The following is a 15,664-nucleotide window of genomic DNA, read 5'->3' on the forward strand; positions in this document are numbered from 1 at the left end:
AGTTCAGCTTTCCATCTGGTGATGAGGATTTACTGGAATGAACAAGAAGATGCAACAAGCGATCTTACTTCTGTCGAGTTCCCAAGAGAGTCATGAATTATACACAGAATAAACAAATAACCTGATATGTCTGTCATTATATCATAAAGGACTTTAATAATTCATGCAGCTTGCAAAATCCTTACTAAGACCTACCCTCTGTAACCTTATCTTTGCCATGGGGGATGGGATCTCTTCAGCCTCCACTCAGATTGCATCTGTAAAACACGAGTCAGAGAGGAGGGAGGTTTTATCATAAGGCTTCATCTGTATAATGGGTTGCAAAGTGACGTGCAAGAGTTATCAGCCATTGGGGTCTCAAGGGGTGCTGAAAATGACAAGTGGCTGTATTGGGTGAAATTTATGCAGGTAGCGTGCTCCATAAAACTGACACCTATTCACTTATTTATTAATTCATTGTGTTTCAAGTCTAGATTTGTGACAGGCTTTGAGATAAGGAGCCCAGTTCTAATCCTGCGCGACGAGAGTGCAAAGATGGTGCAAAGAAGCCATGGGCTGCTCCCGATGCGCATCAGCAAGTGTGCCATGGAAACAGAGCTCCCAGATGTAAACTGAGAGCAGAGTTTTCAAAAAAGCAGGGATGCTAAGGCATTGTGTTAGCTTGGGCTCTGAAAAAAACAGTTAATTGTTTTGGGTAGGATACTGCTGGTGTCGCCAGTGTTGCTCCAGTGCTGATAGCCATTGCCTGTGGCTTATTTTGTTTGTTACGGTCCTGGAGTTGGGTACTGGGTTCAAGGCTGGAAAGGCCTTTTGGCAAAAGGATATCCTCTGCCCTGTGGTCTGCAAAAAATACCTGCTGTGCTTGCTTTGCTATTTGTTCTTTCCATTGCTGTATCAGTGAGAGGTTGTGCACGTTTGGTCCAAAGAAATTGGTGCCTGTGTGGGGCCTTTCCCAATGCTGCCAAGCAAATGTACCAGCTCACACATTCAGTGGCTTCTTCCTCTGTCTGTGGGCAAATCATCCACCAACAGACTGAGATTTTCCTCAAATCTACTCGTAGGCTTTAAATTATTCACTGCATTATCCTTTGGCCTCCAGCTCCTTTGCATATCAAATACTCCAAATCAGCTTTTTGTAAAGTTTGAAATTCAAGATATTTTGATTGGACATGCAGCTCTCAAAGAATAGTTATTGTGGCTCTTTGTCATACTGGGAGGGCACTTCAAGTGGGGTCCTGCAGGGATCTGCCCTGGACCTGCTTTTATTCAATAGTTTCATTAATAACTTAAGCAATGGAATGGGAAATATGCTTATAAAATTTGCAGGCGACACTGAGCAAGGAGGGTTTGGATGTACTTTGAAAGGCATTACCAGAATTCAAAATTATCTAGAAAAATTGAACGGCAAGCTGGATATCAGCAAAATGAAATTCAGTGAAAACAAATGCAAAGTACTGCACTTATGAGAGAGAAATGAAATGTACAAATACAGAATAAAGAACACCCGTCTGGGTAGCAGCGTGGCAGAAAAGATCTCAAGAGTTATTGTGGATCACTTTGAGTCAGCCAAGTGCTGTCATAGCAGAAGGGCACATTTATTCTTCAGTGTTAAGTAGGTTCTTGGACAAGACTGGGGAGGTGATGTCTTCTTCCTCATACAGCACTGGGTTTGCCTTCTGTTGGAGTAACTGACCTCACTTTTTGGCATGAGCCTTTGGAGATATAGGCACACTGTAGAGAATCCAGAGAAGGGCAACAGAAAAGAAGTTTTAGGAAACAGTGCAAAATAGAGAAAGCTGTGAAAAGCTGAGTTTGCCTTTCTATTTATTTTACTACTCTAAAGGATGCAATAGAATCATGATCTTCCAGTTCTTAGGAGCTTGTTGTAAGATTTTTTCAGTGTCAGCTGTAGGTGGGATATGTGGAAAGAGGAAACTGAGATTTAGGGTGAATAAAAAGGGAACTTTTTCTACCATGTGCTGAAAAATGGAACTGGAAAGAGGTACTGTGGGGATCTTGTGTTCACCTTCAGCAGAGAATTTAAAGAACAGTTTAGAGAACACTTCATGCAGAGGGTTCAGGTATTTAGATGTCTTAGTGCAAGTAAGTGGTGGAAGTTCCTGAAACCCCTGCCATCCTGCATATCTGTGACTGAACAGCTACTGCTTGCTCTGTTCTCAGGTGGAGTTAGACCTTGAATGGGTAATGCTTCTGGGTTTTGATAGAGAAATCATATTTAAGGAATAATTTTCCTATTGTCCTAAAACATCACTGGTGACAAGTTGGTGGTTATGGTTGGTTTTCTCACAGATACCTACAAAAATATTAGTGCTCAAGAACTGTTAATGAAACACAGTTTTTTTTGGTTTAATTTTTCCCTCAGACTTATTTTTTCCTCACTTAGCTTTATCTATGCCACAGATTGAGAAAACTCTGCAGTTACACTTTTTATTATATTTTAATAGTTGATGGGGTGTCAAACTGGGATTCAGATGGATCTGGTAGGGGGTTGGCACTTGGGGTGTTTTTGCAAGACATACCCTGCTGTAAAAAATTGGAAAGATAAGCAGAAGCTAGGACACACAAACAGACCCAGAAAGTTTGTGCTTGAATTGAGAAGAACAAAAAAATGTCATGAAAGAGGTGAATGTAGACAAACTACCCCTTTCATGTCTCTTAAAAGATTTTTCCTTAGGATATAGTTCTAATATTCATTTGTCCTGTCCTTCCTCCCTGTAATAATGTCAAAGATACTTTCTTATTACAGGGAAGACCAGATGGTAGAGGTGAATAATGTCGTGATAAATATTAAGAAAAGACTAGTCCAGAAGGCAATTTTTTCCCACCCTTTTTTTATATAAACACCTGGGCACATACTTTAAATTAAAACACAGTCATAAAATGACAATGTGGGAAGCTTGATAATGTCTGGAAGCACGGTCAGTAAGTTATTTGGAAGGAAACAGGTGTTGTCTTTAAGTTGTATCTTCAGGGGAGAATAAAAAGGCAACTTGTTTTTCCTTGATGGGTAAATGTTTGCTCACATGGGTTATTTACAGCCTAGGTATGTAAGAGAGCTCAGAAGGGGCATATCCTGCATACACACACGTGCCCGTGTGTGCACTGACACACGCTACTATAGTGAAAGCATTAAGCATCTTGAAGGAATAAGCCAATTATAAGAAGTTCCTGCACAGCAAAAATTAGACAACACAGTAATTAATAACCTTATTAAATAGCAATATTTGGGCACTGAACCAAAGCGTATGAATCAGGGTGAAGCATTCTTGGCTGAACACCCTGCGTGGAGTATAGACACTTGTTCAGAACACACTCTGTATAGAACCCAAGAAGCTTTGGGGCAGTAGATCCACTTAGTAAGTAGTTCTTCCTCTTGTGCTTTTATGTTTCTGTGACTCTTTTATTTGTGGGGCCAGGAAGGCAGCAAAAGAAAAGGACCAATTCTCTTGGTTTTTTTTTTCTAACATCCTCTTCTGTTCACAGCCAAACAAGCACTCTCCTAAGGTTCCTTTTAAGGAAAAAATGTCCTCAAGCAGAAAACTTTCCTCTTGCTTCTCTTTTCACAGTGCTTTTGTGAGAAGTGCCTTGCAATGAGGCTTATACTCATTAGTGGTTTGTGTAATTGCTTTGCCCACCCCTAGGTTAGCCATGAGGAGGTGTCCTTGTGCCCAGAGGCCCCAAGGGACAGAGTGACCTTGGGCTGGGCTGCTGTGGCACATCCCTGGTGCTGGCCACAGGTTGGCAGTGCATGGCTTGGTCATGTGGCTTCTCTGTGAGTGTCTCCAGTTTCTATAGAGAAGACCAGGACTCTCAGGCTGCCATCTGATGTGTGGATAAGTGTGGGAGGATGCGGGCCAAGCACAGCCTGTCTCTTGTCTTTCCAGGCAATTATCATTTTCTTCTGAAGCTACACAGCTGGGGCAGTAGTGTAGCCTCAGACGTGTGCATGGAAGTCTCTGCAACTGCTTGGGTGACCTGAAGCATGGAACATGCCCTAATCCTAAATAAGGGCTGCTGTGACCAGTGGCAAGGCACAGGTGCCCACTGAGCAGGAGTGGGACACATGGGATGCTTTGCTTCTTGGCCCCAACTGCGACAGCAGTGATTTGCTTCCTGGTGTTCTGCTTGACACAGTGAATAGTTTTGAATATCTGCTTCTTTTTTAAAGCCGACTTTATATCATCAGTAAGAAAAATCAAATATGCAAATTATGTAATCAATTAACATTTTTGTAGTTTTCTTTGGAGAGGCAGTGATAAATGGTGTTGTGTTTTCAAAAATCAGTTATCTCCCGTGCAAACATTGCACTCGATGCTTTAATATACATAGGTGAAGGAAACAACCATTTTTTCAATACTAAAGATTATTTATGGATATCCTGAATGTGTATATGACAGTGGTAGAGTTGTTAGGTTGGGAGGATCCTATGGAGACTCCTCAGCAATGGGAGAGCCAGCTGAGACAGTGGGGATGAGTGAGATGTACTGGACTTGTCACTGCCAAAGAGAGCCCAGGGGATAGTGCCAGGCTCCTTCCATGCAGTTTCTGCAGGCACAGAGCTATTAAGTGCCATCACAAATTCTTGAGCTCCAAGTTTTTCTCCTGGCCCGTGTTTTCTCACTACAGTGGACACCAAAGTGGTGCTTGGTTTTAGGAGGTTTGTGCACATGGCTCGTAAAGGAGCCTTGTGCCTTTCTGTGAGCACCACCACAGCCATGCCAGTGGCTTCCCAGCCAGAGCATCAGCTGTGTTCTTTATGCTTTGCTTGTAAATGACATTTCACAAGAGCAGCAGGGCACTCCTGGCAGCATGTTTGAAGGAGTTATCGCTCCTCAAGCCCTGTAAAGCACCTGGGGCTTGCAGTAATGGCCCAGGAATGCAATGACTGCCATGTCTTATTGCTTACAGCTTCCATAGGAGACACGCTGCACACAGACATCTCCATGTTCATCATGGGCTAGCAGCTTCTTTACCTTCTGCAGCCTTGTTACGTAAAATTTTAAGTGCATTAGTTTAATGTTTATATTTTTTAATGGTAACTTTCAACCCAGTATATGACAACTGAGATGAAACCTCCACATTTTGGGATGTGGCCCACTCTGCAGACTTCTGTCTTGGACATTACCAGGGTAGAGGGACATAGTTATGGATCAGACAAGAGTTCTGCCAGTGCCTTGATGTGGGTGAGGGATGTGCTGGGTAGAAAAAAGAATTTTTTATACCACTGTGGAAAGTTCTTGGATAGCCATACTACACAAAAAAAAAAAAAAAAAAAAAAAAAAGGTGCTTCTGCTGTTACTTTTTTTTAAAATCTGGAAACCTGGTGTCAGCTATGCCAAAATGCTGTCATTTTTATTTCATAGTGTAATACCTGTGTTTATTTATTTTTAATATTGATGTCACCAGGCTTAGCTGGACTCTTTGGGAACCTGTTGGTCTGTAAGACTCAGAGTCAGGTATCATACGACAGCACAATTAAAGGGAACTGCAGCTTTTCTCATGAATGAAAAACCCAGTGACTTTTCTCTAAAATAGTAGTACTTCTTGGGGCGGAGGCAGGGGGTGGAATAAGTTAAAACAATTTTTTTTAAACAAATCTGCTGACTAAATTTAAATTAATTGTAAATCCCAGCTCAGCTGAGCACTCAGTGTCTCTTTAGCATATGCCAACAGAGTAATATTGATGCCTCTGTCTTCCTCTCTAACTAATCCTTTCTGAAGGCTTGGCCATACATGACATTTAAGTGGATAGGAGCAGTTGTTAATGTTGATGGATACAGCTCAAGATGGGAGGTAATTTTTCCTTGCTGTGGTGGTGTAGGTGTTCCTGGTGAGAGCTGACACAGGCAGGTGTCACTGAAATCATGGATCTTGTACAGAGCTGGAAGTTAAGGAAAAGTGTCAGCTCCATAAGTGCTCGGTGGGGTTTCTCAGACCTGTGGCTGAGTATGAGCATATAATTGATTTTTTTCAGTTCACTGGACAAACTGGAGGAGGGGAAAAATAAATTCAGTTTTGGTTTGTCAAGGTTTTTTTTTTTTTTTTTAAGCGATTGCCCTGTGTAAAAATAGATATTTCTTGGTGAAAATGCTTCAGAAGATTTGTGGGTAACTTTGATACTCAGGGTAACCCGAATATACCTTTGATAAAATGTTTGAATAGAAAAGACAAAGAAACAAAAACCCCCAAACCCAACCTCCCCTCAGCTCTGTCCATGACCTGGTACCTTCACACTGGCAGCCCCACTAAGGCATTGCTCTCCCTTCTCTGGCAGAATAGGGGGTTTGCTCATCTCATTTCCCAGATTTCCCCTCCCCAGCCACGCTTCCAGGGGACAGGAGGCAGCGTTGCCTCTGCGGGAAGATGGGAAATAGCATAAGTTACACTGGAAAACTGAGGAGGCTTGGCGTGCACAATTAAATCTTGTTTTCATCCACAGACTTGTATGTTATTGACTGGCATGAATTTTGCCTCAGTAACACACATCTATCTGCCAGTCCTTCCCTCTGTCCTGCTGGTTCCTCACCCCTCAAAAGTGATGCTTCAGCTCTGCTCTGCCCCTCAGCTCAGGGCATTTTCTGCTTTGATAATTCTGCCCAGCTTTAGGGCTGTGCTGTGTAATTCAGTGCCCAGCTCAAAAATAATAAGGTTTCTTTGCTCCTTGATCTCTGGGAGAGCCCCTCCATGGTTTGGGAGTTCTGGGGGAGTGTGTGTGGGCTGCCTGGGGGATGTCTCTTTGCATGAAGAATGAAATCATTAGGTGAACCTAAAGAAAGTGCAACCTCCCCGAGCTCACTCCCACCAGCACTTTGCCCTGCTGCTGGCCTTACTTTCTACTCCTTCTGCTCCTTCCCTCCTTTTTGTGGCATCCATTGAGAGAGAAATGTTGCTGTGAAAAAAGCATTGAAGACAGTGCCAAGTGGTGCAGAGGCAATTGAGTGTTGCTTTTCCAGGTCAGACAGGAGATTTGACATTTGCCTGGGCAGCGGCTGAAGCTGGGAAATCTCATTAAAAGAAGGAGAATTACCAAGATCTGTGGATTTAGAAGAGGGTTTATTTGTTGTTTTTAACTTGGTGTTATTTCTGTGGGCAGAAATCCGTGTCTGTGGAAGGGTGTTGTGCCTGTTGGAAGGCCTGGCAGCTCCCTCTCCATACAGGGCTCAGGATGAAGGACGTGCCAGAGGCAGCTCCTGGCTCTTCCCTCTGCCCACTGTGGGCCTGGCAGAGCCGGTGCCTGGCACAGGTTGGGCTTTGCTGAAGGTGCAGAGCAGCTGAGCCCTTGGGCACTCGCTGCTGTGCTCTTGGCTCCTGGCTGTGCCCAGGTCTCTCCTGTGGTGCTGCAGTGATAATCCATTGCTGCAGTAGGACAAGACACCTTTGGCCCTGCCATGGCTCGTGGTTTGCTCTCTGCCACCGAGCCCTGCTGAAGCAATAAGCTGTTTTCTGTACTCCACAGCATTTCTACCTTGTTAATCACTCTGGGCTTAAATAATTATCTACTGCAAATGTTTATATAAGGAGAAAATAAAGCCTCAAACTTTGCAGTTTTTGTTGTATCTTTTTCTCCCCTCTTCTCTCTGTGGTGCCTTCTGCATAAATTTTGAAGTCTTGAAGTTTATAACCTGCCCCAGCTGTAATTCTCAAAGCAGTGTGTTCCTGGTACTCTGCCCTGCCCTTGGTGCTGCAGAGAGCAGTGAACTTAGCTGAGGCACTGATTTCCTCCCTTTCCCTTCAGTCCCTTGCTTATCTACTCAGTGTCAGGGCTCTGACTCTTTCTCTCTCTTTCTCTCCCTTTCTCTTTCTCTCTTTCCCTCCATCTCTTGCAGTATGCAGTACTGGGCCAGGAGGCTGGAGCAGGAGATTGACGGAGTGATGAGGATATTTGGTGGAGTCCAGCAGCTCAGAAAGGTAAGCTGTCTTTCTTTTACCTGTGCTGCCTCTCTTGTGGCAATGAATGTTCTCATCTGCAGAAATCACCTGTGTGAACTCTTGCACTCTCACCCTCTCAGCTCACTCCATGTGCAGGGTCGTGGCTAGCTGTGCTTCTGGTTCCTGGGCAATCAGATGCACTTATCAACTGTGTGGGAGTGAGTGTGGTTTGTATCTGTTTGTCTCTGGGGCTGCATGTCACTGCTATCTGAGCATGTACCTCTTGAGCTTTTCCTACATGAGACACTAAAAAATAATAAATTCAATGAACCTTTCCTCCAGGGACTTAAGGTTGTGTTTTAAATTTAAACTTGTGTTGGCAAAGCAGGAAATGTTGAAAGGATAATTTTGCTAGCCATTGGAAGCTCCTTGTTTTTAAATATAATTGCAGGTAAAATTGTAGTTGTTGTTTGGCCACTGTTTCCAAGTGCCAGAAAACAAAACTCAGTTATTGATGCTGGCATCTGCCTCCTGCTCCCTGAGTTAGCACCAGGATGCAGAGGCTGCAGAAGCCAGACCTGCTCTTCTCCTGGCAGCAGTGCTCTGGGTTGGGTTAGGGCAGTTACAGAGCAGCTTCATTGGGGTTTATTAGGTTTGGGATCAAACAATCTTTGAAACTTTCCCTGTATCCCTTTCCCCGTTAAGCCCTGTTTCCCCATGCCCACACTCTTGTGCTGACTAGCTGATTTGAAATTGAGCAATTTGGAATAACAGTTATGGTGTTAATCTAAAGAAAATAGGCTTCTCTAGAGTGATAAATATATTATCCCAGAAAAAAAGCATGGGTGTATTTGTGTTTTCTGGTGACAGTGACATGTTCTTCTCAGATGCCAATACTTTATGGGACTCCTACTGTCTGTCTTGCACTAGCAACTATATTGACTTAAACAGAACTGCTGATATTTTATAGTACTTGTTGTAATCCATTGTCTAAACACAGAGGTCACACTATTTTCTTTTAAATGCATTTTGAAATGAGTTTACATGAAGGCTTGCAAAACTCTTCATGGTTCATCCATTCATTTGTGTTCATATTTGAGTTCTAGAATGGTGTACCTGGGCTTGGTGTGCATTTACTTTAGCTGAATTTTAGATGGATTGATATAAACTTCATGTGCAGCATGAAAAGCATATACACCCACTTGGGTTTCAACAGATATTTTTAAATGTAACCATGCATTTGTGCAATGCAGTTTTGCATGTTGGCAGGATCTTAGAGCTGGGGATGTTTTCCATAATGGTGCAGCAGCCAGCATTCTCTTCAGCACAGCACAATCATAAAAAACAAAAGTATTGCTACTACATTTTTGTACGTGTCCTCTCTTACAATTTATTCTTATTAGCTTTGATTTTACTCCTTTGCATGTTAAATAGGTATATAATGTAATTTTTTTAATGCTGTAATTAAAGAGAAATTACACCTCCAATTTGCCAGCACTTGACTCCTATTGGCCAGTCAGTCAATTACAGGTAAGAGAGCTTCCCACTTTTCCTGTTTAATTCTTCTGGTAGAACATAATGCAGTACTTCAATGGATTAATACTGGATTCACTGGCTACAGAGGGATTGAAGGGGTTTTTTGAAATCTGTTTTGGAATCTTCATGTAAAGCGAGGAAGCTAATTATTGTATCTAGTAAATGCATAAACCAGCTGAAGCCAAGAAATGAGCTACTGAAAATTCCACTGTGCAGCTGTTTGAACACCAGAAAGGACTGGTGGAGGCTGTCTGCTGATCTCTAGGGGAGAACTTGGGATGTGGAGTTCATGTGTGATTTGTAGATGCAATATCAAGTATGATACTTAAGAACCACATCCCTTGCTAGTGCACACTGATGGAACTTCACTGATGGAAAATGGGATGGAGTGCTCAGAGCTGTACCTGCAGGGAGTCCTGATGCACCAGGTGCACACAGGTTCATTTGGGTTACAGTATGGGAGCTGTCTAATGTCATAAAGTGGCACCATAACCTACTTGGAGACATGGATTTTAAAAGTTTAACGTAGGAAAAGTCCACATTCTCCTGAAACCATACTCAAAATTTAGAAGGTGAGCAGGCAGAGGGGGAAGGAAGAGCCCCTGAGGAGCTGTGGAAGCTGAAACATGGTATAGCTAGAAGCTAATTCCACTCACTGGGATTTCACAGGAAGGTTCATCATTAAGCAAGAATAGACCCGTGCAGGGTAGGAAGAATAAACAAAAATGAAGCAAGTAGAACCTTGTTTTTTGCTAAAAGTTGCTGATGCACTTTGGGCTTGCCATGTTGGCCTGGGACATGTCTGTAGAGGGGATTTCTGGTTCACTGTGCATAGTGGTATTATAAAAGTGTTCCAGTGGGGGAGAACAGTGCTCCAGTGTCACCAAAGACAGAACTGGTCCTTCTGAACATGGTGGGGTCTGTTGTGAGTTGGTGGGTTCCACTGCCAGCTCTCATGGGACTATGAAGCACTGGAGGCGGGTCCATGCCAGAAATGGATCTTCCCTTTCCAGGCCTGACTACCAAAGTGACAGACCAAACAATAATAAAAAATACCCTCCTCTGAGATTGGCCAGGTTTACTTGCAAATCTTTTTTTCTTGGGTTGCTGTGAAAGGATGAAGACTTGTTCTTTGGTTATTGTCATAACTGTTATGGCATATGAGGCATGAGATTTATTGTCAGAAATATGGTGTCCAGGAACATAACAGTGCTGAATATTTTATCTTCCTGGAGTGCTGCCCATCCCAGAAAGATTTTTGTTTTAACTCTTCAGTCATTTCCTTGAGTTGGAGTGCTAAAAGTTCAATGCCCATGCTTCCTTCCTGTTCTGCCAAGTGGGCAGGCAATTCCCTGGGGAGATTTTCCAAGCTTGTACCATGCAGATGCTCCTTTGCACAAGGGGACCATTCTGGAGCAATTACAGGAGGTTGAGAAGCTCTGAGATGTAAAGGGGAGTCATGCCAAGGGCTCTTCTTTCAGCTGTGAGGTATCACCTCGCTTCTCTCCTGATGTCCAGACCTTGAAAACACTGAAGTGCAGATTAGACAGGCAGACTGGCTGTGGTGGGCCACCCCTATGACTGAACACTGGAGGCTTGGAGCTGTATGGAGGACCATGGCCTTGCTCAGATGATTCTCTGCCCGGTGAAGTCAGTGTTCAGCCCTCAGAGTGCCTGTGGTGCAGCATCCTTTGGCTGGCTGGTTCCTCCAGGCATGCCTCAAAACAAATCCCAGCACTTGGATAAGGGCATGTTGCTTTGCCTCCCTATTCTTGCCTCCCTCACAGCTCACCAGATATAATTGGGAGCACAAATCATTGCTAATTTAGCTCTGACTGGCACGATGATATGTGGAACCCTATAATGCTGGCTGAATAGATTGACATTCTTAAAATAATTATTTCTAGAATAAGTAATATTATACTAAAAATACAGCTGTCTGATTTCCAGGTTTTTTTTTTTTTGTTAGTGACTTCTTTGTGGCTACAGTGGACTCTTCACTTTGCAGAACAAAAAAATATTTTGTTTTGACATTTCTTGCTACACCATACTACATTTCTCTTTCTCCTAGTTTTTTGGCACAAGTCAAAGTTTCTGACTTTAGTCAAAAATGAGTTAATATTTTGTCTTTCCAGCCTAGATGCTGCAAAACCTGCATGAGGGTAGACTCAAGAGATTTCCCATGCTGGTGCAGCCCTGTCCCAGGCTCCCAGTGTCCTGCTGTGCTGGCACTCGTGGCAGGACCGATGACAGCAGAGCTCTGTGTGCTGCTGGGTTTTGTGCCACACTGAGCAGCTCCCCTGGATGTTGTGTTAAAACTCCTTTTCTGGATAGCTGGGCTGAGGCTCAAATCTGCCCTGGCTTGTTACCTAAATTGTGTTTGATCCTGTGTCTCCTGAGGTGAGCAGTGAGCTGGTCAGAACATCCCCTCCCCCTCCTCTAGTACCAGTTATCCCTGCTGCCTCCAGTGGCCTTGTTTCCTCGCTGGCAGCTACTGAGGAAGCCAAAGCCTTTCAAGTGAGAGGAGAAGAGCTGAGAGATGTAAATGCTGATCCCCCTTTCCTGCTCTGACTTCCCTTCTCTCTTCCCTCTGGTTGTCTTTCCTGAGAACTGCTTCCATAGCAGGATAGAACTCTCTCCTGGAGGTGCTGTACCCTGCCACAGACAGGCTGCAGCAGAGCAGGGTGGGCAGCAGAGCTGGACCTGAGCTGCACCTGCTTCTCCTCTCCAGCCTGTCAAGCTGGGCACTCTTCCCTTTCCTCTGGGCAGCCAAGGTCTGGGTCTGCCTTGCTGCTGTATGACTGGAAGATAAGGATTCTGCTGGCCTTGGTGATGAGGAGCCACTCAGTCTGTAAAGGGTGAGATGGCCTCAAACCTGAGCCCAGGGTGGGATGTGGGGAGCAGCCTGCTGGCAGAGCCGGGCAGGCAGGGAGCCTCTGCCTGTGCTGTGCTTGGTCCTCAGCATGTGTGACTGCACAGAAAGGAGGATGGGCCCAGGGGAAAGGGAGACTCATGCTATACCCTTTGGGATGCAGCCCCACAGGGAGTTTGCTGATTGTGGCACAGCAGAAGTGGCTCAGCTTGGTCCTTGTAATCAATATCTGGTTTTACTCCAGTGGATTTTCATGTCTGTCTTCTATTCTTGCTTGTTATCTTGTACTTTGTTTTGCTACTTTGGCATCTCTGCCTGGCAGAAGTGCTGCTGTTCATTGCTCTGGGTTTTTCTGACAGGGAAGGACCCTGCTGGCCAGGGCTTGGGGCAGAGTGACCAGGATATGTGCAGGTGTCCCTAGCTTTATTTGCCTCATCCTGCCTGTCCTTTCTGCTCAGTGCTGCTTCTCTGATATATCCCCTCTTGTTTTTAAAGCATGGCCATGCTTTAGTTCAGGCAGCTGCAGGTGAGGAGCTGTGATTGAGCTGTGCACAAACAAGAAGTTGAATTAAAAAAAAACTAGTATACTGTCAGAATTTTGCCTTGGGTCTGAAGAGCTGAAGTGGCATCTGCCTTGTGTAGTGCTGCAGTCACTAGCACTCCTCCTGTGACAGGGTCTCTGCAGTGCCGAGTGCTTCACGTGGCTCTGTGAGAGCATCCCTTACAAAACTGCTGGTACAGAGCTAGAGCCTCTTTAATACTAGCACCAGGAGGTGAGGCATGCTCTTATCAAAGGAGCTGTCAAGGTTTTCTGTTCAACTTTTTTGATCTTGAGTAACTACTGGAATAATAATAAGTTAGCTTAAATCTCCCAAGTAACTGTGGTATTACATGATGTTTAATCTGTTCTTTTGTTTTCTCTGGGTGTAGAAACACTCAGCTGGTCATTCAGTAGGGCTGGAGAATCTGAGAAGTGTTAATGGAATTTTAAATGAAGGATGCAAGAGAATCAGAGTCCCCCTGCACAATGTTCTGGACACAGTGTCTGAGAAGCCTTTCTGCTTCCAAAGGGCTCTGTCACATGGGCTGGGAATTCACAGAAACACAGTGATGTGGTCCTTATTCCCAACACGGCAGAGTTGGGAATTAGATCCTAATCTTCTCATAGTCATTCCAGCACTATCTTCAAAACACCATAGCAGAATTCATCAGGCCTTTTCCTTCTGAGGTGTCAGCCCCATCCCCCAGAACAGGAGGCAGGTGATGCCCAGTGGCTGCACTGTGCTCAACAGAGTTGAGAGGAGTTTGAACCCAAAGCTTGGGCAACACACAAAGCCAGCTGCTTATGCCACAGCAGCACTGAATGCCTGCTCTCTTCCAGATGCTGCCAGGGAGAAAGGACCTTACTGAGTTTTCCAACAGCTAGTACCCATCTGGGGAATGCCCTGGAGGATGGGCTCTGTCCCCCAGTGAGATGATGCCTAGCTCCAAGCCCCTGGTTCCCAAGCTCATGCATAATCTGTCTGATCCTTGCTTTCCTCTCCTCTTTTCCCTCCCCCTCTCCTAGCAGCATGCACACAGCCTGCTTCCGCACACCATCACTGTGCCCTCCCCTGCTCCTCATGTTTGATAAGAGGAAGTGTGTGATGCCAGATAAACACATTCCTGTTCCAAACTGCTTGGGTTTATTTTAATCTGCCTGGGCCATTCAGCAGCCTCAGCACTCTGTTCAGCACTGAGTGCAAAGACAACACTATATTACCAAGGAGCAGCATTTAAATGTCCTTAGGCTTGCAGCAGCTTGGTTGGGAAAGAGGGATCCTCTGGCACCCCTTGCTTGGGCCAGTGAGTGCCATCGTTAGCCCCCTTACACCCATCATCTCACTTCTCAATCTTTCTCTCTACTAGAACCATATTGCATCCGTACTGCGAGATGTCAGGGAAACATATGCTCCAGCTTTTAGTACATTTGCATAATTAGAGTAATGTGTATGAATAATTTATAGCTGTATGTGGCTGCTCAGTGTGTGACGTTAGCACCCCTCACTAAATCCTTTCCAGTGGGTGGTGCAGATCCTGCACCAGAGCCATTGTGCCGATGCAGTGTGCAGCCCGTTGGCAGATGCAGGGGCCCTGCTTTGAGACATCAGGGGCTGCATATATATCTGTGTATGTGGTTATGTCTGTGTGTATATACATATATATATTCATATATATATATATTTAGGGCAGAAAGATGGGCTTTTACAGTTCTAGGGGAAGAGCAGACTGGAAGTTTCAAAGGCTAAAATGCCTTAGACTCTTAGGCTCAATACTTGCTCCATCTATGCAGAAGCTGCAAATGAAAATGTTCTGCAACATTTGAAAGGCTGAGGCAGGGATTTTTTCAGCAGGACTCAGGTGTGACTAGTTTGTGTGCCAGGATTATATGGGCTTTTTTTTAATTACTTTTTCAGATCATAAAACTTAGCACCTTGCAGGGGAGAGGGATAAATGTGCCTGCACTGTGTCACAAAACCTGATCTCAATCAGTCGGTCAATAAATAGTAGCAAAGAATTGCCTGGACACTGTCTCACTATTTACCAGCTCTTTAATGTGTGAGTTCTCATGCTGGAAAGCCCAGAGTGACAGGTAGGTGTTCTGAAGGAGTGATCTGACTGGCTGAATCCTGGTATTTATGTTCCAGTTAATTTTAGCTTAAACTATATTTGGTCCTTTCCAAATGTTTGAGAGCCTTGGCTGGGAAGTGCTGTGTAAACTGGAATGAAGTGCAGGCATGCAGAGTTACTGACTCATTAGTATTATCCACTGGGAAACTGAGGCAGGTGGTTAAGGTGAGCAGGCCTGCAGAACCAAGGTGTGGTGCAGCCTGGACTGTTCTCCATCATGGGTACAGCCAGCAGGTCCATAGAGGAGGGTGTGTTTAGAAGGGGTAACAGGCAGAGTAATAGTCCTTAAAGCCCTTCTTTGAACCTTTCCACTTTACAGAATTACTTTGTAAAGATAATACACTTGCAGCCAATTGGTGAGTTTGCACAATCAAAGGGGATTGCTGTTGAGTTTTATGGAGTAATTTCTGATTTATATTGCTGTCAGTGACAAGTTAAATGAGGCCAGCATTCACAGAGTGATGTTCAGGTGTGTGCATCTCCTGAGTGCGCTACTTTGAGTTTTGCATCCAAAAATGTAGCTGATGTACCCAGCCAGTCAACAGCCATGTTTGTAAAATCCTCATGAATATTCAGTGCATCTCTTTGAACTGATGCTGTTGCCCTTACACAGCCATATGAATTCATGTGAAGGTTGAGACCTTGGCTGGTGTTTCTGGAAGCCTCCCTCATCCAGGTTGTCCTGCCCTTACTGAA

At 44.4% G+C, this 15,664-nt stretch overlaps 1 protein-coding gene across 2 annotated transcripts in view; it reads left to right on the forward strand.

Moving 5' to 3' along the window:
- Positions 1 to 15,664, forward strand: part of CACNA2D2 (calcium voltage-gated channel auxiliary subunit alpha2delta 2) — a 216,199-nt gene that overhangs the window by 14,096 nt on the left and 186,439 nt on the right. For both annotated transcript variants that reach the window (XM_021529146.2, XM_021529147.2), the window contains exon 2: positions 7,848 to 7,929. In XM_021529146.2, the coding sequence (XP_021384821.1) occupies positions 7,848 to 7,929 (82 nt within the window). The remainder of the gene's footprint in view (positions 1 to 7,847; positions 7,930 to 15,664) is intronic.

The sequence above is a fragment of the Lonchura striata genome, chromosome 12, assembly GCF_046129695.1.
Source record: "Lonchura striata isolate bLonStr1 chromosome 12, bLonStr1.mat, whole genome shotgun sequence".
Taxonomy (NCBI): domain Eukaryota; kingdom Metazoa; phylum Chordata; class Aves; order Passeriformes; family Estrildidae; genus Lonchura; species Lonchura striata.